Genomic DNA, 24,757 nt, shown 5'->3' with positions numbered 1-24,757 from the left:
ATGTCAGATCTACACAGAAGATTGCCTTTAGTGGCTTACATCTTCTCTTCAAAAAATAGTAGGTCTGAAGTTTTTTTGTCTGGGGCTTATTCAATTTTTAGAGGTGGAGAAGAAAGACAAAGAGACCCATTCCAAAACAGAACTTGAATAAATCAATAGCTGTACAATGGCACCATAACACTGAGAAAAAATGAGCAACAAGAACTAACGTGAATGACACAGAACATACAGGTTTTCTTTTTTCCCTTCATCCTGAAGACAGTGACAGTTATTGTCTGTTTAAAATACTCCTCTGCACTGATTACATATGGTTTTGACAGCAGACCACCTATTTTCTTTAAGATGATGGATCAAAGTTTTGTACTTTCAAAACTACTCAGGTTGATGCTCAAACATGGAGGTAAAGTTAACTGGAAAAGTTAAGTCACAGCCCTCTGATTTATTTCTCCAAGACATTAGTTTGGCATTTGCATGATTTCAAATAAAGTAATTTTACTGCCTGAAGACAACAGCAGAACTACTGCAACAAAGAGGGCAAAATTTTCCCATTTAGTATTAAACACTAATTAAATAAGCAAGCCTCTTAAGGATAAACTCCAAACAGCAATAGTTTATTGAAAATGAGTTAATTCCTTTTAGATTAGATAATCTAATAGCACAGACAGATACTTATTAACCTTGTATCTAAAGTTATGGGAGACAAATTCCTGAAAAAACCAGTGCTTTCCTACAGGTGGGTATGAAAAGCTGTCTGCAGATCTATAGTCTAAGACCACCTTGACACTTCCCATTCCTGCTCCTGTGTCTCCTGACAGCAGCAACAGCCACTTATTTATGGACCTATTTCCAGCTGTAGTTGCTTAGAGGTCGTTGCAGAAGGAACAGCTTGACTTTTAGAACCAATTCTGCAATCACAATACACAGATCCACTTCTTCAGTTTTTAAAACCAATCACTCCAGATATTTTTAGGGCAAAGTGAAAAGGAGCATTTAGGAGAAAGCTGGAGAATACCAAGGAGTATCTTAACTAGGCAGGTCATAGTCATGGCAAACAGGATACAAAGAAGTGAATGTTGAGGAATAACAGAAGCTACTAAAGCACTTTAGAGTGTGAAATTGGGATTACAGAAGGGGAAGAAGCAGGGTATCAGTGTAACAGCAACTGTGTTAATTCATATGAGATATTTAAAAGCTGGTATTTCCAGTGACATAAAATCTGAGAACAGAATGGAATTAAAGCCATTATTTGCTTTCTGTCTGGAAAACTTCCATTCTGATCATCAAACCTAAAAGCAGGAGAAAAGCAAGTTCAGACACTCTGAGCAGAGGCTCAAAATAACGCAGCAGTCTTCAGCTTCAGCCTTAGTTCATAAGAATTATCTGCTTTAGAGAGGAAAGTATACAATAAAATGATGCAGGACATAACAGAATGGAGACTGAAAGGTAAATAAACTCCTGTTGCTAACTCATAACCAGGTAACAATTAAGAATTCTCTACACTGTTAAAATACATTTTATCAGATAATTTCTACAGATTATTTAACAGAGTTTTGTTTTTATTTCAAAAAGCTTCTTCAAGTTTCTACTCATTTGATACTGAAACCAATTATCAAAAAGGTCACAGCAGTTTATTTTGAAGGATTTTTCGTGTAAGAGCTCTGCTGCCACCACAAGGATTCAGAAGATGAGACACAATGTGAAACTTCAGCCTTCTAAAGGTTTAAGCACACAAGCTCCATGCACACAGCAGCATAAAGCAGAGCTGGTTTGTGCATGTGGCTTTTGATGTGTGTTATCTAATTGGAATGGTTCTACTAACCATGGAAATGGCTGCATTAGTAATTCCTGGGAATTTTTGCTGCAGAAGTACAGTACATGCCCATTCTCAAATTCAATATCTTAGCAGTGGTTCAGAGTGTTTATCGGACAAATTTGGGTACTACTCCTCCAGAAAACCAGTCTGCCTTCATATTACTGATGAGAGGAATATGAAATACTAATTTGCAAGTCCATCACTGGCCAAGAATGGATGCCATGCACAGTGCTACTGTGCAAACTCACACAGTATTATGGAGATGAGCAGGTGCTCCAAGCCACGGTTTCCAAATGTTCATAGAGGTCTGGGTTCAGTGGGACCTTAAAGCTCATCTAGTCCCACCCTGCTGCCATGGGAAGAGACATCTTCCACTAAACCAGGCTCCTGCTCAAAGCCCCATCCAGGGTGTTGGATTAGTGGGGGCAGCTGGCACATAAAGAGACAAAAGTAACCTGGGTCCCAGCTCATGGCTCTCGTTTGCTGTCGGTCACTCCCCATTCCATGTAATTCTGTGCTCTGTAGTGAACTCACACCCACCACAGTCTTTAATGCACTGACAAGTAACTGGACCATGTGGTCATACTGTCCACAAACAGCACAATTCCAGCAACAGGAAGAGCTCAGTGCTCTGCACTGATTTGTCAGGAATATCAATGGAAATTAGCAGACATTACTACTGCTGGTCTTGCTCACATCATGCTCTTGCTCTTGGCAACTGCTGCCTGGGTAAAAAAACAACAGACCCCCTTATCAACCATGGGGTCTCAGGGTCATCTGCAGTCCCACCAAGCTACAAACCCTTTTAGCAGTCACAGCAGGATTTGTGCAGCTACACTAAAACTGACAAATGTTTCTTTGATCAGTCAGTACTGTACTTGTTCTAGTATTGCCACCAGCACTTGTTAAAAGACAAAAATCTCAGTTGTTTCCAGAGCAAACCACATTATCTGTCTCTTTCCAAGTCCTTAAAAGGATTTTTAAACCATATCTAGTTCGATGGACGCATCTAAAATGAAATAGTACCTTTAATGTTCTAGTTGGAGCCCAGCCAGTGCCATCGATTGAATGTTCTCTCAATAAACTGGGAAAAAAAAAAAGGACACACATATTATACAGTGCAACTTCTAATTAAACTTTGTCAGAAATCTTCTCAGAAAACATTAGGAACTTAGGAAGTAATTGCAAAAGAACATCTACTTCTTTCACTATAAATAGTGGAATTTTAAACCACAGGAGCTGGCATGTCTTCCTAAAATTACATTCCGCACAGTGTCATAACAGAACTCCCGACCTGAGCAAAACCTTTGTCAAAACACCTGAATTTAAATTTTCCTCAAGCAGAGTAAGTGTGACAGAAATCCTTGTGACAGTCTCTACGTTGAACATTTTTTTTATCCACCGAGCACGCAGACACATTTTAGAACATGTTAATCTTTGGTGGAGAGACAAACTTGCAGAACAATGCATCTCTCACCCAAACTAGCACAATCCAATCCAGAAAAGGGTATTTTGGGAGGGATATCTAATTAGCAAAAAGAGGATTATCATCCTCTCTTCTCTGAGAAGACTTTAGCTTCCTAGAGGCAGGGATAGGAAAGTGAAATAGTTTTAGTCTGTCTGCTCAGGAGGAAAAAATTCCTTATTAACTGTAATACACGCTCTTGAATTCTAGTATAAATACATATGAATACATAAAATAAGATACAGACTTCCCTATATGCAGATATCCAGCATGGAAATTTATATGACCAGCATATTATGCTGCATATTAAGTCCAGTGAAGCTGCTGACCTATTTACAAGTTGAAATCATAGAGGTGTGTTCAGCTCTTCAGGTATTTCTAGACCTTTCCAGTCCAAACCTCAGCAGTTATGAGAAGGAAAACTACTGGAGACCAGGGAATAGTGGAGAAATAAGCTGAAGTCTTGCTCACAAAAGTAATAATATGAATGAGAAAGTCTGGATTCCACAACCATACCTTCCTTTGTAAGAAGCAATATAAAACTGAAATCTCAACAGAGCAAAGTGGCAAAGCACAAAAATTCACCACCAGCAGCAGCTTCTGCTACTGAAATGACAGGGTTAAAGTGAAACCCACTAGTCTTAAACCACTAGGTTTTACCAATTTTCAGGGTGACATGTATTAAGTAATTTAAAAATCACAGCAGACCACTAGACCATACAGGCTATCCAGGTAGTTTTTACTGAATTCATAGAGGTTTTAATCCAAGGAAATATACTCCTTGTCCACTGACTCCTTGTCCTCCTAGAGAGGCTAGGAACAGGATGATCACACCAGACAAGACCATTCCATCTTACCCGTGCTGCTAATCTCATTTCTGTGCCTCTAAAAAGGCAAAATATGCCATTGCCACCAGCGCAGCTCAAAACTCACTTCAAGAACACTAAAAATAACATCTTGTGGCTGAAATTTTTGTTCATATAACAAAAGTGAAAGTAAAGAAGACTGTTCCCTACAAAATTGTGCTGCAGTACTCCCCTTTATCTCTTCATATAACTCACTGGGAACTTAAAAGCGAGGAGTAGGCTAACACACACAAAAAAATCATAAAAATATTCACTGACAGAGCTCAGAGTGCCTGAGCATATCAGTTAAGCTTCATTAACAGCTCTGCAGCTTCCCAAACCCTCTCTCCAGTGGGGGACACCTGCAGCCAGGACTTGAGGAGACACTCATACCTCTCCTAGAGCTCTGGCAGGAAAGCAGCAAAGACAGGTAAGTGTCCCTCGGCTTAACAGTCATTCCTCATTTGCTGATATAATTAATTTATAGAGCAGTATCCTCTTTCTTCCTACAGATTGGCAATGCTCATTAAACCCCTAATCAGAACCTTTTCCCACAACTTTGTGACTAGAGAAGCTGCATCCCGTGCTCTCCACAGGGATGACCCAGATATAAGAGCCAGCCAAGCAGGTCTGAATAGTGAGAGGCTCTCTCAGCATCACACACACAGAATGAACACCTAAATGAGCAGAAACACACAAAACCCACGAATTAGTCTGCTGAATGAACAAGCATCTGCATGTAGCTCCTGTTCAAAGACCTGCCATCCATGGATCCTGCTGCCACAGGGGAGCTGGGCTGACAGGAGGGTGAGTTTGTCAGGGGGGGACTTCACCAGGAACAGGGAAGAACAATAAAACAGCACTTCCACTTGAATCATAGAATAGTTTGGGTTGGAAGGGACCTTAAAGATCATCTAGTTTGCTTTGTCTTCAGCTGTAGGAGCTAAGAAAAGACCAGTGTGTCCTCAGTCGCGGGGGACTGGCACTGATAACCACGTCTCACCATGTGGGGTTTGTATCTACAGAGACCTCCCAGAAAACAATTTCAAATCCTTATATTTGGGTTCCTGTGGGAAGATTGCAAAATCACCATTTTGAAGCTATGGTAACAAAACCCATCACTGATATGACCAGTCAGCTGCTCAGCTTTCACCCCATCAAGTATTTCTCATTTTGTAATTCCTGCATGGAAGAAGGCTTTAAAGAATTTTTTCATGTTAAATACAGAGCACCCTAAAGAGATCTTGCAAAAACATCTACTGACCTGGGAACTGCAATATTCCAGTAAGTTTAAAACCTTCTGAAACTCCAGCTGACATGACTTGACTTACAGCTTAAGTGACTAAAAATTCCTGTAATGAGGAGGAGATCAGTCCTGGAGAAACCTTGACTTTTTCTATCCACATGTGCAGTGGATGCAATATCCACAAGTGTGGTCCAGACCTAATTAATATGATCTATTAATAATATGGTCCAGAGTAACTGCAATCCATAAACCACAGAGAAGCAACACTTTTCCTACCCGAAACTATTACACTTGACCCCAAACTTAACCATTCGGTATGTTTTAATCCAGGGATGATTATCAAAGCAACACATACTTACACCATGATGTATGTTTAGCAAAAGGCAGCTGGGAAAAACACTGATGAAGATTTTTTTCCTGCTTTTAAAAATAACTGAAGCTATTTTAATGTAAAGACTCCTGTGTAAGTTGATTGCAGGTACTATATATAGAATGCATTCTCCATTATAACAGGCATAAATCAATCTAAGTTATTTTAGTTTTTCCATCTAAATGGTTTGATATGTTAAGGTACCTAACAATCAAATAAAGATGATGTTTCAGTGCAGATGCTGAAAAAACTGTTTCACTTCATTAGAACTACAGTGTTCCAACACTACATTCATCTCTCATAATTAGAACCATTTAAAGGCAGGAAACAGTGAAATATCCAGAAGAATGTGTTCAGAGCAGCTGTGGCTGCCTCATCCCTGGAAGTGCCCAAGGCCAGGCTGGACAGGGCTTGGAGCAACCTGGGATAGTGGAAGGTGTCCCTACACATGGTAGGGGGTTGGAACGAGATGGGCTTTAAGGTCCTTTCCAACCCAAACCATTCTGGGATTACGTGGATGCGATGCTTTATTTAATCCGAAGATTTTGTAGCGGAACTTCAACTTTAGCTATTGTTTAGTGTCTAGTATTTCTGGTTCCACAAAGCTCACTTGTTTGTTCCCTTACTTGCACTACCTGACTCAAAGAATCTAAGTTCTCTTAAGGCTGACGAGCCTGACCTGCCTAAAAAGTGTGAGAGATTGCCCTCTGAAAACTTCACTTTCACCAGGACCTTGAACACAGCACTAAAATGATTTAAATCTACAGGAAAAATACAGCTTTTTTTTTTTTTAAGTGCTAATTTGCTACACATGTCAACAACCATTCTGGATCTTCAGAACAGCTTTCAATCTCACATTGTCACTGCATCTGCTTCATCTACATTTTCTTTTATGTGCCACTAACTTGAAAAATGACAGTTATGCTTCTCACTTCTGTTTATGGTTGGCTCCTGGCCAGTTTCACCATCAGGTACTGGTGACGAAACACTGAAATCAAAGTTTCAGAAACTGATTTTTGAGAGGAAACATCTACTATCAAGGAAAACTACCCAGCAACAGAAGCCTCTCATTTTGGTAAAGTAAAGCTGGTACATGTGTTGTCTTAGTGGACATTAAATGTTAAAATAATCAAATGACAAGTATAGAAGAGCTACTGTCAAAGTTTAAGGAACATTTGTGAAATATGAAGGCTTTTCAAGCACTTTACACACTCAGGCATTAAACAGTAAAGCCTCGAGTCCCATCAGGGTCTGAGGATATTCAGTTATAAGGGAGAAAAAAAAACCCAAAACAAAACAAAATTTTGTTTAGATTGGAGTTTACATTTTTACCCCAAGTAAAACAAAGCATTAAGTCTGAACCTGGCTCTACAAGGCCTCTAATGCACAGCAAGAATGATCCCTTCAGCAGATTCCTATATTCCTATACATGCCACTGATTTGCAGAATCTGTGGAAAACAATACCATCATGACAATTCCATACAATATTTTATCAAGCAGATAAACCTCCAAGGTTAAAAAAACCCAAACCACATGCTGGTGCTACCTTAGGCAGATTTCTCCCGTCTCTGTAATGTTGGGATGCCAGATCCTTGTCAAACACTTTACCTTTGGAGGCTGCCAGGAGAGAAAACAAATTACCATGTTATCCCTTGCAATAAAACCGTATCACTGTTACAACTCACACAACTGAGAAAGGCAAATATATTTGATACTCACAGCCAAAGTCTAGGTGTTAAAGGCACTGATACATAACCTACAGGAGTCAAACTAGATTTCTCTCCCCTTTCAGCTTCTCTCAACTCTTTACAAAAGCTAGGCTGATATTATTAGGCTTTTCCTCAGAAAAACATAACTTTAAAGAAAGCCAAGAAAATTTACTCTCTTCTCCTAACTCTGTCAGTGGAAAGAAAACATTCTAAGTCATTCTTAACATTTTTAACACTCAACCAGTAAGACAAAAATTTAAACCAAGAAACTACAAAGTGTTTTCCTGGATGGCATATCCAGGTCAGGGGTTTGTTAAACCAGCAGAGAATGCAATGATGATAACATCAAAAGAACAACTTCTTTTGAACACAGACCTTCCTGTTCACAATTGGTCATATTTGAATTTAAGACACCAAAAGAAAAAGCTACCAAACTTATTTTCAGGCAAGATCACCAAATTTGTGAATTTCATAGTGGGTTTTGAAACACAGATTCTTAAAATACAGTCTCATTTGCTCTAGTTTTGTGAAGTAAATAAAGAGTGGGTCATAAAAATTTCAGTAGCTTAGCAACAGCACGTTGTTCCATCCATGCTCTCCCCATTAGGATTTGCAGCTTTCCATCAGGCAGATTATTCCTTATAGGAAGTGCACTGGAGTACATCAGCACAGACCAGCACCTTGCATAATTTCAATTAAATCACATATTATAGATGTGGAGCTATTTTCCTCCACTGTGTCCCATAAAGTCTTCAGTCAAGAGACAAAACAGCCAAACGGTTGCATTTGCAGCATGATGTGTTTTGTGTCACCATTTTGTTCTCAGTTTTCCAATTATCTTTTTAATTAAATATTTTTTTAATTAAGACTCCTTGGAAAAAGAGGTAAGAAAATACACATGGCACTGAGACACCAAAAACACATCCAAAAAATATCTTCCAAAAGAAGAAACACCCATCACCACAACTCATCCGCAAGTTGTAACAGATTTTGACTGAAAACAGCCTCAAACTCTTTCCTTTCAAAACAAATGCTGGTTTTAGAAGTTTTCTAACAGCACAGCTTTATATTAGCTACACCTTCACATTGTTTTGAAAGATTATGCCTAGTTCTCAAGCAAAGGAAACCAGCAGTATTTATCCCATGCCAGTAGATCAAGATAAAAGAGTAAATGTCTACCATATGTACCTTCAAACAGGGAGTGTGTTGATGAGTAGGAAAAAAGCTTTATAGAAACTCTTTAAAAAAAAAAAAAAATGAAATCCCCAAATCCTCACAGTCAGAGTGAATTAACTGGTGTCTCATTTTTTTTGTATCATGAAAACAAAAGAATTCCTTTATTCTTTCAAAGTGTTTTTCATTGCTGAAAATTAGAAAAACCCACTTTTGACAGCAAGACAAAGGTTTTCTCTCTCCCTTCTCCTTTTCCCCTGTTAGACAGACAGGACAATGTGGAGCACTGTCATAAATACATCTTCAGACAAAACTTCTCCTTCGAGCTTGTTCCAACTCTCCTTAGCCCAACAAGATTTCCTCAAGATGATGTTTCACTTCAACACCTCCAACCATCTCCAGGTCATACATGTGACACTTTGCACAACAAAGCTCACAAAATCCCTTTTTTCACTGCTCAAACTCTTCCTTCACCTCAGACACCAAAAGCTGCCCAGGTAGATCCAATCTCAAATGGGGGGCACAGCAGTGACTGTATCTGTTCCCTCCTCCATTTCCAAGCAGCCCGATGTTTTGGGATCCCTCTTTAGTTTTGGCAGTGAAAACTGTCTGCCTTTCCCATCCATCCTCAGGCCACTTCAACATACCCATGAACACGTGCTGAAGGCACAAGAAAGCTTTGCAAGTGTTTGAGAATTCTGCATATTCCAACTTCGGTTTCGGTGGAAGCTTTGCAGAGCAAACTTCAGTTTAAGTTTGTCTCATTTCTTGAAAAATGAAGGTAATTAATAATCTCTCCCTTCCACTGTTCTCCCCAAATGACAGACTGATTATAAACTGCTAATCGATGAATGAACTTAATTAGCAGTTTCAGATCCTGATAATTTGGCACTCTAAAAAGGACACGTGTACTTAGAGGTATCTGTCCTGTAACTCCAGTTCTTCAATTCACAATCTTTTCCCTAGAGAAAGGATGTGGTTCCTAAGAGAAATTTGGAATCTATGTTATTTGGAATATTTTCTCTAAACACCAGCTAGTCCCAAAGCATTCTTTTGTACTGGATGAGAGGTGCTAGAATTGTAAAATATCTAATTAACAGTTGCTGTAGATTTTTCTGCCAGTATTGAGCAGGAAACCATCACAAACCAGAGACTTTTTAATTCTGGAATTTAAGAATCAAAATAGTCAGATCAAAATTAAGATTTGGCTCTCCAGTTATACATAGCAAATACTTCTCTAAAGCACTGTTTTTCAGGTGAACAACCGAAATACAGTAATTTAAGAAAATAAAACTAGTATATATTGTGTGTGTTCCTCTCTGCCCAAAATTACCACAGGGGGTTAAACTGTTATTATTGAAGATGACTAAAAAATTAGACAGCAGAGAATCTGAGAAGGTTTCCCCCTTTATTTGAAGGTCATGTTGGCCATGACACTATTTATTCAAGTTAGAAGAAGGATACAGTGAACCTTAAATGACCACCCTTGTGTTTATTATATGAGCATAACCACACACAAGCTACTAAGGGTGGCCTGTATCATAGTCTGAAAGTCTTTGGTGAGGGTAAGGGGGACTTAAAACATCCCACAACCAAAACCATCCCACTGCAAACACTACCTAAAGCACCTACACATGCTAGCAGAAGGGTACCAATAAAGACAGGCACGATCCTAAACACTTCGAAAACAAAACAGTTTGAGCAGATAATTCTTGACCAATACTACTACAAAAGGAGAGAAAAGCTATCAAAATAATGAAGGGGAAAATTCAAAGCTGTTTCAGAAATGCTATAGTCCTCTGAAAGCATGAACTTTACATAAGATACAGTTTACATCCCATTTATCCATAGATTATAAAGGAATATCAGGAACTTGAAGGCACCTTCTGGAATGCCAACCATGCTTTCAGAAACATAACCTTTCTACTCTACCAGCAGTGTTAATGCACTGTTCTCCAAGCTCAGTCTGGGAACTCAAGCTATTACCTTCCAGACCACCACACCTCCTTCATACTTTTACACAAACAATGCTGTGACTGTGACTCTTACATATACATAACGCTGAATTTAGGCCTGGTGCAGCTGAACATGAGCCAAATGTGTACCCAAAAACATTTCCCTAGGATCCTCGCCTATACATTCTTCAGCCTCTCTGAAAGCAAAAGGGGTCTGAACTATCAACACCAAAAGTAAGGAAACAAAGCAGAAGGATGGGGGAAAAAATTACAAAATTATCAAAAGCATTCAAACTAAAAGGAAACGACACTTCCTTCCTCCTGAAATTCATATACCTAACTTGCAAATATTGCAACTCAGTTGCTCAAATGAGTCTAAGTTTCCTTATGTATCAAGCTATCATACATAACAGCAGCTGTAATTCCTGAGAATCGGAGATGTGCCTTAATTGTTTTCCATTTTTGGGGACAATCTTGTTCTTTTGATACCTAAACTCTGAAAACAATGACTGAAGTTATTTTTATTGTAATTGCATCTCTCCTCCCTTGTAAGGTTCTGCAATTTTAGTAAAGCACGATCATGAAATACCGAGAGTCTCAGACTTGAAAAGGCCAAGCTGTCTGGAGCTTTCCATTTACCTACAAGAAGATATCGCAATTATTTCCTGGTCCCCTGAAAAGCTGTTTGCTTAATAACCATTGAAATTGTTATTTTTTAAAGATACTTAACAGCCTGGGAGAGTAAAACTGTTGGAGTTGCCACTTGTCACTGTACCTGTGCATTCCACATCCTCACTGTATGGTCCCAGAGGGATTAACACACACAGGGCAAGGAGTCAAGGACAGGGATCTGTTCAGCCTGGAGAAGAGAAGGCTGAAGGGACCCTACTGCTGTCTGCAACCACCTGATGGGAGGGTCAAGAGGAGACTGAGTCAGGCTCTTCTTAGAGGTGCACAGTGATAAAAGAGGCCCACAGACAAAAAGGAAAATTCTGACCTGATATAGAAAAAAAAAATTCACAACAAAGGTAATTAAGCACTGGAACAGAGGCCCAGAGAAGCAGTGAGATCTCTATCCTAGGAGATTTTGAAATGCCAACTGGCCCAGGCCTTGAGCCACCAAACCCAGCTTTAAACACTAGCCCAAATTTGAGCAGGAGTTCAGATGACCTCCAGGCAACAAAGATTTTTCTATAAACCCATGGTACTTTAGTAACAGACACAAGATCCTTTCTCAGTCTCAATGCCAAGTTCTCTCTGAAGTCCTATCACCTGGAAAGAAAATCTAAAATGACAACCATTAGACTAATGACAAATACTCACCACCATATTGTAGGCATCAGGAACTTCAGTTTCAAATTGAAACTTTCCACCTTGGTAATAGCCCTCATCTAGAAAAGGAAAAACAAGGAAAATAGTTAAATAAGAAAAAACTACAAAGATTAAAATAATGGCGCAGGGTTATCAAACACTTAACCTAGTTACACCACACCACTAGCTGCCACCTAATCCAAACAGCATGTGAGCAGTGTTTTCCTCCACTTCCTACATTTTTACAGCAGAAATTTGAAGTCAGTGTCAACAGTCCCATAAAAATCCACCATCCTGAGCAGAGTAACAGGCGATACCAAGTTAGAGGAACCTTGGATTGAGCTTCTCATATCTGTATGAAGAAAATCCTGCCATGTGGCACACAGCACCACCTTACCAACCCTTGGAATGAGCTGGAGAAACACTTCACTTGCTAGAGCATGCTAAATCCTGCTCCAGGACTTTGCACATCTTCCCAAACTTATGCTAGCAATCATGTATCGTGAGCTGTATGAATAATGTGTGCAAGAGCATGTTTCAGTGCACTACAATAAAAGAGCAAGTAGGTTCTTTTATTGTAATTATCTTAGGATGATACAGCAGCTAGGAAAATATGTCTGCCTCTCTGTCAACCTCAGACTCAATACTGAATTAATAAAATGGCTACATTTTATAATATGACACCTTAAAATATCTAGTTACATTGAACCAGAAATAATATAATCGGGTAACAGTCAGCCTGCAACTCTTGAGACAGCTGTGCTTCGAAGCTGAAATGCTTGCAAAGTGATCTGAAATGTCTGCCTGGCATTGCCACTACTTTTCATTAAAAAAGGGAAACAGGTACCTAGCCCACATCCAGCTCTGGGGGTCTGGGACATGTCAGGAATGCTCAAGCTCAAACCACTTTGAGTACTCTCGCTCTCTCTACCACATGGTCCAGCCACAGTGCAGGTCTGAAGGCCAGGAGGGCTGGTTAGCATTGTATGAATTATATTTTTTAAACCAACATTGCAAAGGAATGTTCTGTGAAGGAATCCATAGTTTCCAGAAAATAAGGGAACGCTTTTTAATCTATCTAGCTTGTTCCAAACCACAAAAAACTAGCTTCTCTACTGTAGGTCAAAATCTTCTTTCCAGATGCTGTCTCCTGGACTTGCTGCCTCCCCCATTCCTACACAGATCTTTTGTCTTCTCCTACCAACCCACATGCTCTGGTGTCAGCCTGTAGCCTCCACACTGCTATAATCACAGGAGAACAGTCAGTTCCTACCCTCCTGCTCTTTGCCATCTTTTAGCAGCTGACCAACAGAAAAGGACAGGACATCACCCTGTTCAATAAGGCAAACCCTCAGCTGGAGAGGGGCGAGCCAGTAAAAGCTGATGCTGCCAGAGATCACCCCCAACTTGCACACTATGTCCAGTGCGCCCCTCCAAAAGACTGTGCCTGAAGCTGGGAAGTCCATCACGGCCCAGCTTCTCCCCAGAGCCTCTGGGACAGGTTCAGAGTATGGAAAAAGAAGATGGTTGGCTTCCCCACCCAGCACTGCTGGCAGCTGCCTCCACGTTGAGCTGCACAGCAGAGCTGCAGCCCTCAGCCTCTGCAAATCTCCCTGGAATAACCTGTCCAGAACACACACTTTTCAAATCCATTCTGCATTTCCACTCCAATTCAATTTTGAAGTGTGGTGGATTTATTGATCAGCCTTCTCAGGCACGTTATGCTTTACCAGAAAAATCAATGGACATGCACTGATTTTTACAGGAAAAAAAACAAGATAAAAGTATTTGGTGGTACTGGATCAAGGGTTGGACTTGATGATCTCAGAGGTCTTTTCCAACTTGGCTGATTCTGTGATTCTATGTATCTTTTGTTTTCATATATACTGAGATAAAAATCAGTAAAGAAAGCCATTACTGAAGAATGAGAAGTGAAAGGTGAGTTAATATCCCCTAGGAGCTCAAACACCATGATTTATCCCACAGAACACAGCTAACTGCACTTTATCCACTGTCTAGCACATTATAACAGCACTGTAATAGCATTTTAACCTACTCTCAGGAATTCTAACTATTTCCTAGTACAAAAGTTATTTTCCTTGGCTTAATTTTACTAGTTCCTTGATCTTGTGGGCCTGGAGCAAAGTGTGCTGCAGGTCTTCACATTGCACCCCTGCTAAAATGGAACAGATGCCTGCTGAGGGATGTATCTACATGTACCTTATGTCAAAGTAAATACTCCGGTTTAATGAATCCTCAGCTGTCCAAAAGAAACATCCAAGAACAGCTCCAAGGGAGGAGAGCTGGCCAAAAGACTGTCAGATTCCTGCCAGTCAAGCAGCAGAAGCAAAGCCACGCTCCACGTGGGTCTGCACACTGGAAACACCAGGCCCACAGCCACTGCAGAGTGCAGGAACAGCAAGGTACGTCCTTGGCTCCGAGCACAGACAACAAGATCAGCCTGGCACTGCTCAAGAGACACATGGGGTGGGGAAAAAAGCTGAACAGTTGGTTTTCATTTTCTCTGCCCTTCTCCACCATGCAGACCTAGCTCAGGATAGCTCCAATACCACCCAGTCACAGGAGAAACTCCCCATGTCCATGTGCAGGATGTAACTGGTGTCAGCAGAATAGAAGCAGCAGGACCAGATGGTGAAAGAACACCTGTTTTCCTTAAAAACATATTTTAGGTGAGGTCAAGCACTTTCAAAACTGTATATTTACACCTCCACAGGCTCTAAGAGACACCTCATCTATTAACTCGGCTTTCTTGTATTTGTTTTCCTGTGTTCTCTGTAAGACTGAGAAATCTCTGGAAGAGCTGGAGCACCTTAAATGTTGTGTGTGCCTCACGCTGCAGGCCACTTCTACATCCTTTCAGATCAAGTCTCCCTCAAAGACCATACAATACTCATCAGTGCCTTGCCTTACAACTCATTTTCTGTTTTGGTTTTACCTGGACATCAATCCATGCTAGCACTAACCAAAAATTATACTGGTCACATTACTGGTCTCGTTGTAAAATAAGCAAGGACATATTTACCCAGTTGGGAGAGTAAGGCATCTCTCCTCCCTCCTTTTACAATTCTCCCTTTATGTTAGTGATCTTTTCACTAAAGCACCAATAAAGCTACTCATTACCAATCACTCAAATGTGTATCAACAATTCATACCTTGGAGGGCCTCAGTACTCAGCCAGAAATCTTGCACTGCATTAACAGGATAAGTTTTCATGATAAAGTCATCTTATGGCATCTCAAGCAAGGAAATAAGTTCTCAGACTGGGACAAAGACCCTCAGCTTTCTTAGGCAGAGAGAAGTGGTGGGAAAAACTGAAGTTCTGGCAGAGTTACCGATGAGGAAAGCGCTATAAATAAAACCATCAACTAAAACAGCTTTAGCACATAACTTAGGAAGTTAGCCACTGAGAGTCTTTTGCTAAAAGGGAATATTTCTGAGTTCCAGTCTTCCTCCTACTGCTTAAATTTTTGTCTTCAAGCTGCATTAGCAGAGCAAGCATCCCACACACTTCAGTCTCAATTTTCATTACCAACAACCGGACTCTAATCTTAGTTTGCATTTGTAAGGTGTTTTGATGCCTGAAAGTGCTGTGGAAGATACTAAACCAAATTATTTCATTTCACCACATTAAAAGAAAATGCAAGATAATTAGGACAGGCCACAAAGAATGCACTTGGGATAGCTGCTCCTTGAACCAGCAGCATTGAAATGCTCAGCCATGCTCACAGACATTTCTCATTCTATGGCATGCAAACCAGAAAACAGGCTCTTTATTAATCCCCCCAGAATGGGACTCTAAAATAACTACACTAACCCTAGACTGCTCCAGCTGCCTGGGAACTGCAGGAAAACTGCATTAACCACACACACTCTTCTAGTGTTCTTCATGTGTAAGCCACCTAAACTCACCTCCTTTTTTTCCAGGTCATTACCATGTTTTAGTCTCAGCTTCCAATTTTGTGCTCCAAATATCAGTGCAGCAGGCAGGACTCTGCCTGTGTTACAAGCATATATCTCCTTATTTTCCCTAGATTTTAATCCAATGTGGTACTGGTGAAAAATAAGAACAGAGGCAAGTGTGGCACAAGGGCATTTTTCAATGACAGAACAATTGTTTCAGATGACAAAAGGAAAAAGAAGCTTCAGACAGCACAGAAAGCCAGCAGTGTGTGCCTTGGGAACACAGAGTTTTGTCCACTGCGGCAGTAAAATCTAAGGCTTACCCATTTTCTAGCAGGCACTACTATATATCCACTGATGGTGCACTGCAGAATTTAAAGCTCTAATGTTAGAAAATAAGAGAACTTAAACTGAGAGCCTTAAGAAGTGAGCCCATGAAGCCCTTTGCTGTGCAGGCTCCCACTCCTGTTTATGCACCTCATCAGTCCTAACAGGGCGAACTGCAAGGCAGCGCTGGATATTTCCTGGCTGAGCCCAGCCCTTGCTCCACAAAAAAAGCTGCAGGGAGATTTGCAAAGCCAAAAGCACAAGCAGGATTTCTAGAAGTAACTCAGCTCCAAATGCAAGAGACAGTTCTAGGCAAGAGAAGGAAAACTGGTTCTTCCTCCAGACTGTCAAGTTTCACCCAATAATGTTTAGACACTACAAGAATAGTTGGCTCGAGCCCACTTGAGCCGTAAAAATTCTCTGACAACCACTTAGCTGCCTCTTTGCTATCCCAGAGGAAACTAAGATTTAGCACACCGTAAAGAAAACCTCAGTCTTGAAGGGAATCAGAAAACTACAAAGATTTTCTTGGTCTGTGTTATGTTCTGCCTTTAGAGAGCTGTGCTGAGCTGCAGCTGATCACAAGATTCTATACCTGAATTACGCACAGCTGAAAATAGATGTTTACTTGGGGTCAGACTGCAACTGCAGAGACTTCAGCTGTGCAGCTATATTTAGAGTAACAAAATGTTAATTAAGATCATCTCGTTTTCAAGATCATTTCAGCAATGAAGCCAGCACAAAAACCACACTCTGCCTGCAGCACCTTGCTGCACAGCAGTGAACAGACAAAAACAGTACTGTGATTTAGACATCTTGGAATCAGTAGGAAGAAGCTACCACTGCTTCACATTCAAGACATTCCTAACTCACACAATGATGCTCTTGTAAAGTCAACTCATTTCCAAAACATAATAAAGCAGCATCATATAAACTGAAGGACATTTGGTGCAAGCAGACTAAGACCCACTGAGTAAACATGAGCACATCTTCACAGAATGAGAGGTTAAAAGTTCTAGAATAGCACTTGCATTTATTTTTAATTACACTCACTTTTCCATCACAAAAAGGAGTCACATGAATGGACATGTTAACAAGGACCACCCAAGATTTTCTAGTTCAAGGAAGGGCCAGTCGATTTTGGCTAATAAGCAGCAACAGTGACATCTAGTGCCTCCCTGGCTTCAAAATCCGGGATTAGCAGAGACGCTCCTACCACACTGTTCAGTGCAAACCACTGTTTCTCCAGGTAATACATCTGCATGACTGACAGCTCACCCAAGTGCTGTTGTCAATAAGCATCTACAGAAAACGTGCATCTAGGAGGATCAGCTGGCAGGGAGACGCCAATCCCAGCACATCCAACTCAAACAGCTCAGTGTACTGCACATGGCAATGTTCTCAGTTAAGCACTTGCACAGTCTCAACCGTAACCAAGTGCACGTGAAATTTAAATAATCTTCCAAATGCAAACTCATCCATAAAACACAACTTTTTATTCTAAAATGGACAGCTATGTGAGCAAACTGTAATGTCAGGTGGCTATTAAGAAACTTTGGTGGAAATTATAAATTCTGAAAATGTTTCTATTGACCAGCGTGCCAGCAGGAGCTTCACAGTATAACTGTATTAATAGTAAAAGATCTTTCTCATACTTGAATATTCAAAGACTAAGACCCCTACTCATTAAGCATCTTCACTCATGCACAGATTTGAACATTTCCACCAGTGATGTGTCACCTATCTCTTCACCTCTGCAGAAACAAGCAATTAGTAGAACACACTACACATGCACATAACAGGGCTGTAATACAATAACTTGTCCAGACACAGACCAAGATTTTTCTCAGCAAATAAAACAAGATGGTTTGAAACTGGCTGAGAGAAAAAAAAAAAGCTTTCAATCAAAGTAAGCAAACAAGATTTGAATATAACATTCTCAATTTTAATAGCCTTTTTATTGGAATCTGATTGTCAAAATCCAGCCCAGTTTCTCCATCCCACTAACAAAATAATCACTGTGTTATAGCCAATCTTTGAGTAGAAACTTTACTGGAGTCCAAGCAAACTCTTGGAATTAGTTTCCTAAACACCAACACGCAGAAAGAAAAATAATGTGCTTTAAAAAATTACCTGGGGTTACAGTTAGCTGAAAGTAATGAAGCTTGTTTGGGTCAGGAAAATTCACTTTACATGTACCTGTGAAGCAAAAGAATAATTTACATCAGACAATTAGTTCTCCGCTCTTGGGAAAGCAAGTGTATCATCCTTTATACTCTTCAAATTGCCTCTCTCATTAATCCCTACCTTTCAGTCAAGTGATTTCCTCCTACACTTTGAGCATCTCCACTCTATACAGTTATGAGTCACCTGGAAATTCTACTTCTTTCAGCTATAAGGAAGAAGGTCATTCCCTTTCAGCAAACCATACTGTCTCAAAGGCCTTAAAAATCCAAAGGATTTGCTCTCCTGCATAGTAGCTACATGTGAAGGTGACAGCATACAGAGGAGCATCTCTGCCTTCCAAGCTTCTGTAACATTATTAATAATAATCTGTGTATTAACATTTGATCACACACTGTGACCTGCATGAAGTCAGCACAGGGAGATGTGGTGACAGGGGATTATTAACACCTTTAAGGTACAACGAGACACAAGCTTTCCTGAAAGCCTCATCCAAATGCCAGCGAGTCTCTCTTCAGCTGCCACATTGTACAAGTTTCTGCTGCATGACCAACTATGTGCTTTAACAGCAAAGGTTATGGGGCAGCATAAACCAAACATGATGGGTTTATTCTCAGAAGAGATGACTTTAATGAGAATAGTGAGAATGAAGAACAAGTGCGGGGGAAAATAGTTTCAGTTCACAACATAACAACCCTTTGTTTGCATTTGATGACACAAACAAGTAACCACGGCAGTAGTGGATCAAGGGTTGGATTTGATGATCTCAGAGGTCCCTTCCAACCCAGCTGATTCTATGAAACCAAGTTGCTTTCCCATGCACAAAACTGGCCTTTCATGACTGTGGCAGAGACAAGCTGTCAAGCTGGCACGAGAAGATATGTATATCCACAGATAGGTTGCTATCCACCCTGTGTAGTCCTTAGCTTCTTAACCCATCAAGCTGGTTGTTCTTTTCCTGTAGTCAAGGAGCTAAACAGTATCAGAGACATAAACCTTATTTGCCTGAAAAAAACCAACTAGAGCTGTACACAAACCCTAGTAATGCACTCACATTGTAGTAACTAAAAATACACATTTCCCATGTGCTTGTCATCCTATAGAATCTGCAGAAAAAAGTTTACCCAAAATAAAAATTACTGTGTAAATTCTCTGTAATCACCTTTAAGAAAGAAGAGCATACAGAAAGGAAGAGTTAAAATAATGCCTCTTCCTGCCCTCCCTTTTTCCTGTTTATGTTCTGCATTTTTTGTCCCATCAGACAGTCTGTATACTGAAAAGCCTGACTTTTTAAATCTGAGCATTTATCTGGATTTAGAATCATCAGCAAATAGAAGATGCTCATCACAACCAGCACTCAGAAGTTTAACCTGGAGAGAAAAAAATATAGTCAAAGCTTCAAACATAATCCTAGAGAACATTCACTGCTTTTCTTTGCAGGATAAGCATATGGACAAGTCAGTATGGATGCACAGCACAGGAACCACCTGCACATACACTCTCTGCACACAACTCACACCTCTTTCCCTGCAGCAAAACATCTGAGATGACAGAGAGGAATGTGCACCACAGGAAGTTATGCAGGGCCAGTGATGAGCTCTGAACGTCCCTCTGAGCTCACCAGGCAGTCACGTGCTGTGCTCGCCTGTGTTCTAAGAGCCCATGGCAGAACGATGCTGTTCTGGCCAATGCTTGAAGCAAAGAGCTCAGCGACAACTTGGCTTTGCTGCCAACACCCACCCTGAGCAACAAATACAGAGCAGCAGGAACTCTACTCCTCTTGTAAAAGTGCTTTGTGTTTTGCTGCCTTTCGCAGAACTAGGCTTTCTAAGCTTTAGAAGCCACAAGCCACTTACCCACTTAAAGCCTATTTTAAAGTAGTCATTAATATTTTCAGCTGTTTATTGCTTATATCATAAGTAAGACTCCAGAGCTAAAACCACATTAATTTGCCTTTTTTGTTTTAAGGAATATGGATCACTTTTGCAAAACTAATTTTCTTTAGTATGTTCACTATTAACAAACATATCAGGTTACATCTTGCATGTGATGCAGAGAAACAGCAGGTTAACTTAATATGTTTCCCGAGAACTGAGCTATTTTTCTTTGCCCCTAAATCAGAATCTCCTGTTTTGGAAAGGAGAGAATGGAGGAAAAACAGGTGTGAGGCAACAAATGCACCCTTCAGTCCCACAAACCTTTTGGGTGTTTTATGGAAGTTAAGTTTCCACTCCCCAACAATCAAACTCTGGAGGCAAATAATCAATTCTCCTTCCAAAGGACAATAATGAGGGTCCACCTCTCTACAACCCCTTAAGAGGGAGCAACAAAGAAAACCTGTTCAAGCTCAAGTGGTGGAGTTTTGCACAGGTTTCCCTAAAGTTAACAAATATCATTAGCATTCATACTTCAGTAAAAACATTCAGTTCAACGGTCCTTTTCCCCTTAAAATGCATACCATTACATGCTATACTTACAAGGTAAATTAGCTTCAAGCTCTGCAACCTCTGTTGAAAGAAAACAAACAAACAACAACACATTATTTATACAAGCATAAAGCCATTCTTGAAGTCCAGATTGGCAGATCTCATTGAAACCGCCCTGTAAATCCAGTTTTACCTAAAAATATAATTAAGCTGCAGTGGAAGTTTACCTTGAAATTTCTCTTTAAGCCACTCAATTCGTTACTAGAAACCTGCCCCACAGATGCTGCAAACATATCCTACTGTGATGGGGACTTCAGCTCTGCCAGGGCTGCTCACACACAGAGCACTGGCATTTCCAAAGCACAGTCTGCTATACATACACACTCCTGCTCAATTAAAATTTCTTTTTATTTATTTCCCAAGCTTAAAAGTAATTATTAAAAGAAAGGAAGCAACCTGATTCAGTTGCATAGCCTCTAAGACCTTTCCCTGTCAAGTTACCTTCTCTGGAAGAGCCCCTGCTTTGTCTCTCTTTTGTGTATTTTATTGAAGTCTTAATCTCAACTACCTGTATTTCACAGAAGTATGAATGAGATGCATGAAGATACCTCCCCCTTTCACTTCTAGAGTTCTAGAAAATCTCATCAAATCTATTTTTTGCACTTCCCATAGTCTTTTTTTTCCACTTCTAACTTTGCTTTCAGGCCTGCAGAGAGACAGACCATTTATTTGGGCTAACAAAGTGTAAGGGATTTCAGTACTAACTCTCAAAAACATACGTGTAAAGAAAACTGTAATTCAGATTTTTTGGCACTGAATCCAAACTGCTCATCACAATAACTCTCCAGAACTTTTTCTGCATCCATGCTTACCGAACCTGGCTGGTCTCTGCAGTGGGCATGATAGTTATTTGACTTCCACCTCCCTTTTGCCTGGCACAGCCCTGGTGTCCCTGCAGCCTACAACACCAAAAGAAAAAAACCACCAAAAGAGAAGCACTGTGTTTCACACTTACCTAAAAAGTTCACAACTGCACTCTTTAAAATCCCACACTGGAGCAGCCAGAGCTGATTTAACAAAGCTGTGCACCGAAAGACACACAATGCTGGGGCCATACTTTTGGTAAAAGTTTTGAAAGAGTACTGTCTTCACAATATAAAAAAAAATAAATCTAATTTCAGCTATAATCAAGGGCTTTATCTTTACTTTTCCTTCCTGGTTGATAAAAGAAGACACGACAACCAACAACTGAAGGCTGCAGTTATACAAACCTTTCTTTCTCTTTAAATTCACCAGCCTGTCATGGTGAGAGGCACTACCAATCTTCACTACAGGCTAAAGGTTAGGACCTGGCTCTTATTTGAAGGTGTTGACTGCTTTCCTTATTGCTTTCTCTGCTAGTGTGTTGTTCAGCTTAATGAATCCTGCCTGCCCTTTGCTTCGATCCTGAAAAAGGGAGACACCCAAGGACAGAGCAGATTGAGTCCCAGCAGTGGCTGAGCTGCAGCAGCTCTGCTGAGCCAAGGCCTCACTTCTGCCTCCTGAGAGGTTCAGAGAGTTTACTGTCACCATAGTTCCTTTGAAGTGTGGAAGTTTCCTGTAATGTGTTCACACTTCTGTGTTTCCCTCTGTCCTGGTACAAGAATGACTGGGTTTTCTTCTGGAAACATGAACACAAAACACACCTGGGAGAAGGGAACAGCTCCCTCTTTCTTTGTAGGAGTGTAAACAGGTGGGAATGCTATGCTAATTAATCCACACAAAAGCAAGTCCTCCAAAATCAAGGTTTCTAACCCCCTCTGCAACAAACCACAAACTAAGAATGCAACAACTTGATAAAAATAGAAATGCAGGTAAAGACCTGCTTCAATAACCTGAATGTTTAAAGTAGTATCAAGTAAGGCAACAGATGTTACTATTAACTGTGCCATATAAATATACATAAACATTGGTAATTAACCAATTAAGATGCACATTTAATGGGCCAAAGCTACAGTGTTTGTGAGTTTTCCAAATTCTATGACTCTTTGATAGTGACAGTCATGACATTGAAACCGTTTTTGTATGTCGCTGCTCAAAAAGCAATTATTTTGGCCACATCATTCAAGCCCCATTAAGATTCTGATGTTTTAAGTCATGCATTTTCTACATAAAGCAACACCCTTGGCAAGAGCATTCTCTGTAAGAAATCTCCCCTTGTGCAGGCTGCCAACTTATTAAACAGATCTGTAAATAAGCAAAGCATGGAAGTGACAATTAGAGCTCCAATGCACTGAACTTCCAAGAGCTCAAAAAGCCTCACTAAATTAAAGAATAAACTTAAGATCACAATTTTTCTGACCTCCTCTTTCAAAAAATGACTGTCACTACAGATAAATAGAAAAGAAAATTCAACTTGACTACGTTTCACAATCATTTTGTGGAGAATCAGTATCTGTGTCTCAATTCACACTATTAAGATGAGACAACCAACCAGAAAATCCAAGTCTCAGGAAATACCATTAGCTCCCAACCAGCCAGTCTGGTGTTCTTAAAACCTCCTGTGATCTGGTGCAGAAGCACACCTCAGTGGCAGGTATCCTGGCAGAGTCCTGCTCTTGCCCCACTATGCCCTTGCTTGAACAGTTCCAAATGCTATTTTAAACCATAAAAAGGATAAAAAAGCAAGGCTTAAAGTTAAACCTACCACAAACTTTGGAAGACTTGAATGCAAACTGATTATGCCTCAGAAGCAGCCTAGGAACTTTACAGAAGAGAGAAAAGCTAAGCCTAACACAAGCAACCAGAGCTATTTATAAATGACTTTACAAACAATAACTCTCCCTACCCCTGACAGTTCTCAAGACAGAAATAGGAGCACACTCCTGCCCTATATATGGGTCTATGCCTCCTAATTCTCATCTCTCTTTATAGCTTTCCTTACTTAGCTCCTCTGAACTGCACAGACCAGTATTAGAAGTCAAACAAGCCAACTAATATCACCAGTTTTTCAGTAGAGCAAAAGATGTATATTCTCCTTCTGCTTCCAAATGTTTATTTTAAACAAGACACTATCAAATCACACCTTCAGCTTCTATACGCTATACAAAGTTTATTATCCCGACATCAAAAACTACCAAAAGCCACTGTGGTTGGAAATCTCCAAGTCTGCAATATATCACTTCATATTTCAGGTGTGCTGAAAATCTAAGGCATAAATGAAGCAATGCCTTGCACCTCCCTTTGTCAGCAAAGCCCTGGAAAAATGTCTCAGTAATAACTTCTCAAAATAGCTTCAATTTTCATAGCTTGAAGAAAGCAAATACATGGGTTCTCCTCATTTTTAGTTTCAATGCACATGAAACTCACTTTCATAATCAGCTTCCCACTTCCATTCTCTCAGGCTTATATACAAAGGCACACCTGAAACATTTTCCAGTTACAGAAATCTGCTGGAAAAGCCACAGTTGTTTAAAACAATTGAGGAGTAAAACACATTAACTCATTTTCTTATATATTATTTCCAACTGTCACAATCAAAACAGTACTGATACTTTAAAACTGAATGATGATGTTCAGGTGCACTACAAAAACCACAGCTTAAGGGACAACCTTTGTGATCCATAAGCACACATGCATTACTACTCCTGCCACCCTGGCACACTCTCTATCTTGAATTCAATTTCGTAGTCACCTTCATTACACAATACTAATTTCAAATACCACTTTGGCTTGTCCTCAGTCTCTTTCAAATTTCCAGAAAGGATCTGCCTTTCAAGTTCAGCACTGCATTCTCAGCATCCTGGAGGAGCAGTCATGTGGCCCCTGTTCTCAACTTAATGAAGTGCCCCTTAGAGATGAATAGAACATCAAAAATTGTCTCTGCAGCACAGAACAAAATGAAAGGTGCTGAAGCAAGTGTACTGCTTGCTCTATTTTAACTTGGGCACTAGGTCTATAGAATTAAGGCCTTACTCTCCCACAGAGCCTATATGGAAAACCCAGTGAAAAGAGACGTACAGATAAGTCATG

General features: G+C 40.2%; 1 protein-coding gene across 3 annotated transcripts in view; it reads right to left on the bottom strand.

Moving 5' to 3' along the window:
• The window catches only part of UBE2F (ubiquitin conjugating enzyme E2 F (putative)), a 66,246-nt gene that overhangs the window by 34,590 nt on the left and 6,899 nt on the right, over positions 1 to 24,757 (bottom strand). For 2 of the 3 annotated variants that reach the window (XR_001876962.1, XM_017828559.1), the window contains exons 3-7: positions 20,798 to 20,827; positions 18,270 to 18,335; positions 11,901 to 11,968; positions 7,287 to 7,357; positions 2,840 to 2,897 (exon numbers count right to left, since the gene is read on the bottom strand). Coding sequence is in view for 2 of the 3 variants with exons in the window: in XM_017828559.1 (XP_017684048.1) it covers positions 2,840 to 2,897; positions 7,287 to 7,357; positions 11,901 to 11,968; positions 18,270 to 18,335; positions 20,798 to 20,827 (293 nt within the window). In the remaining variant the exon portion in view is untranslated. The remainder of the gene's footprint in view (positions 1 to 2,839; positions 2,898 to 7,286; positions 7,358 to 11,900; positions 11,969 to 18,269; positions 18,336 to 20,797; positions 20,828 to 24,757) is intronic. The other variant, XM_017828560.1, reaches the window with a different exon arrangement.

Source organism: Lepidothrix coronata, unplaced genomic scaffold (assembly GCF_001604755.1).
Source record: "Lepidothrix coronata isolate B3197 unplaced genomic scaffold, Lepidothrix_coronata-1.0 Scaffold149, whole genome shotgun sequence".
Lineage (NCBI taxonomy): Eukaryota > Metazoa > Chordata > Aves > Passeriformes > Pipridae > Lepidothrix > Lepidothrix coronata.
Note: the sequence above shows the minus strand (reverse complement) of the source record. Positions and strands in the feature narration are given on the sequence as shown.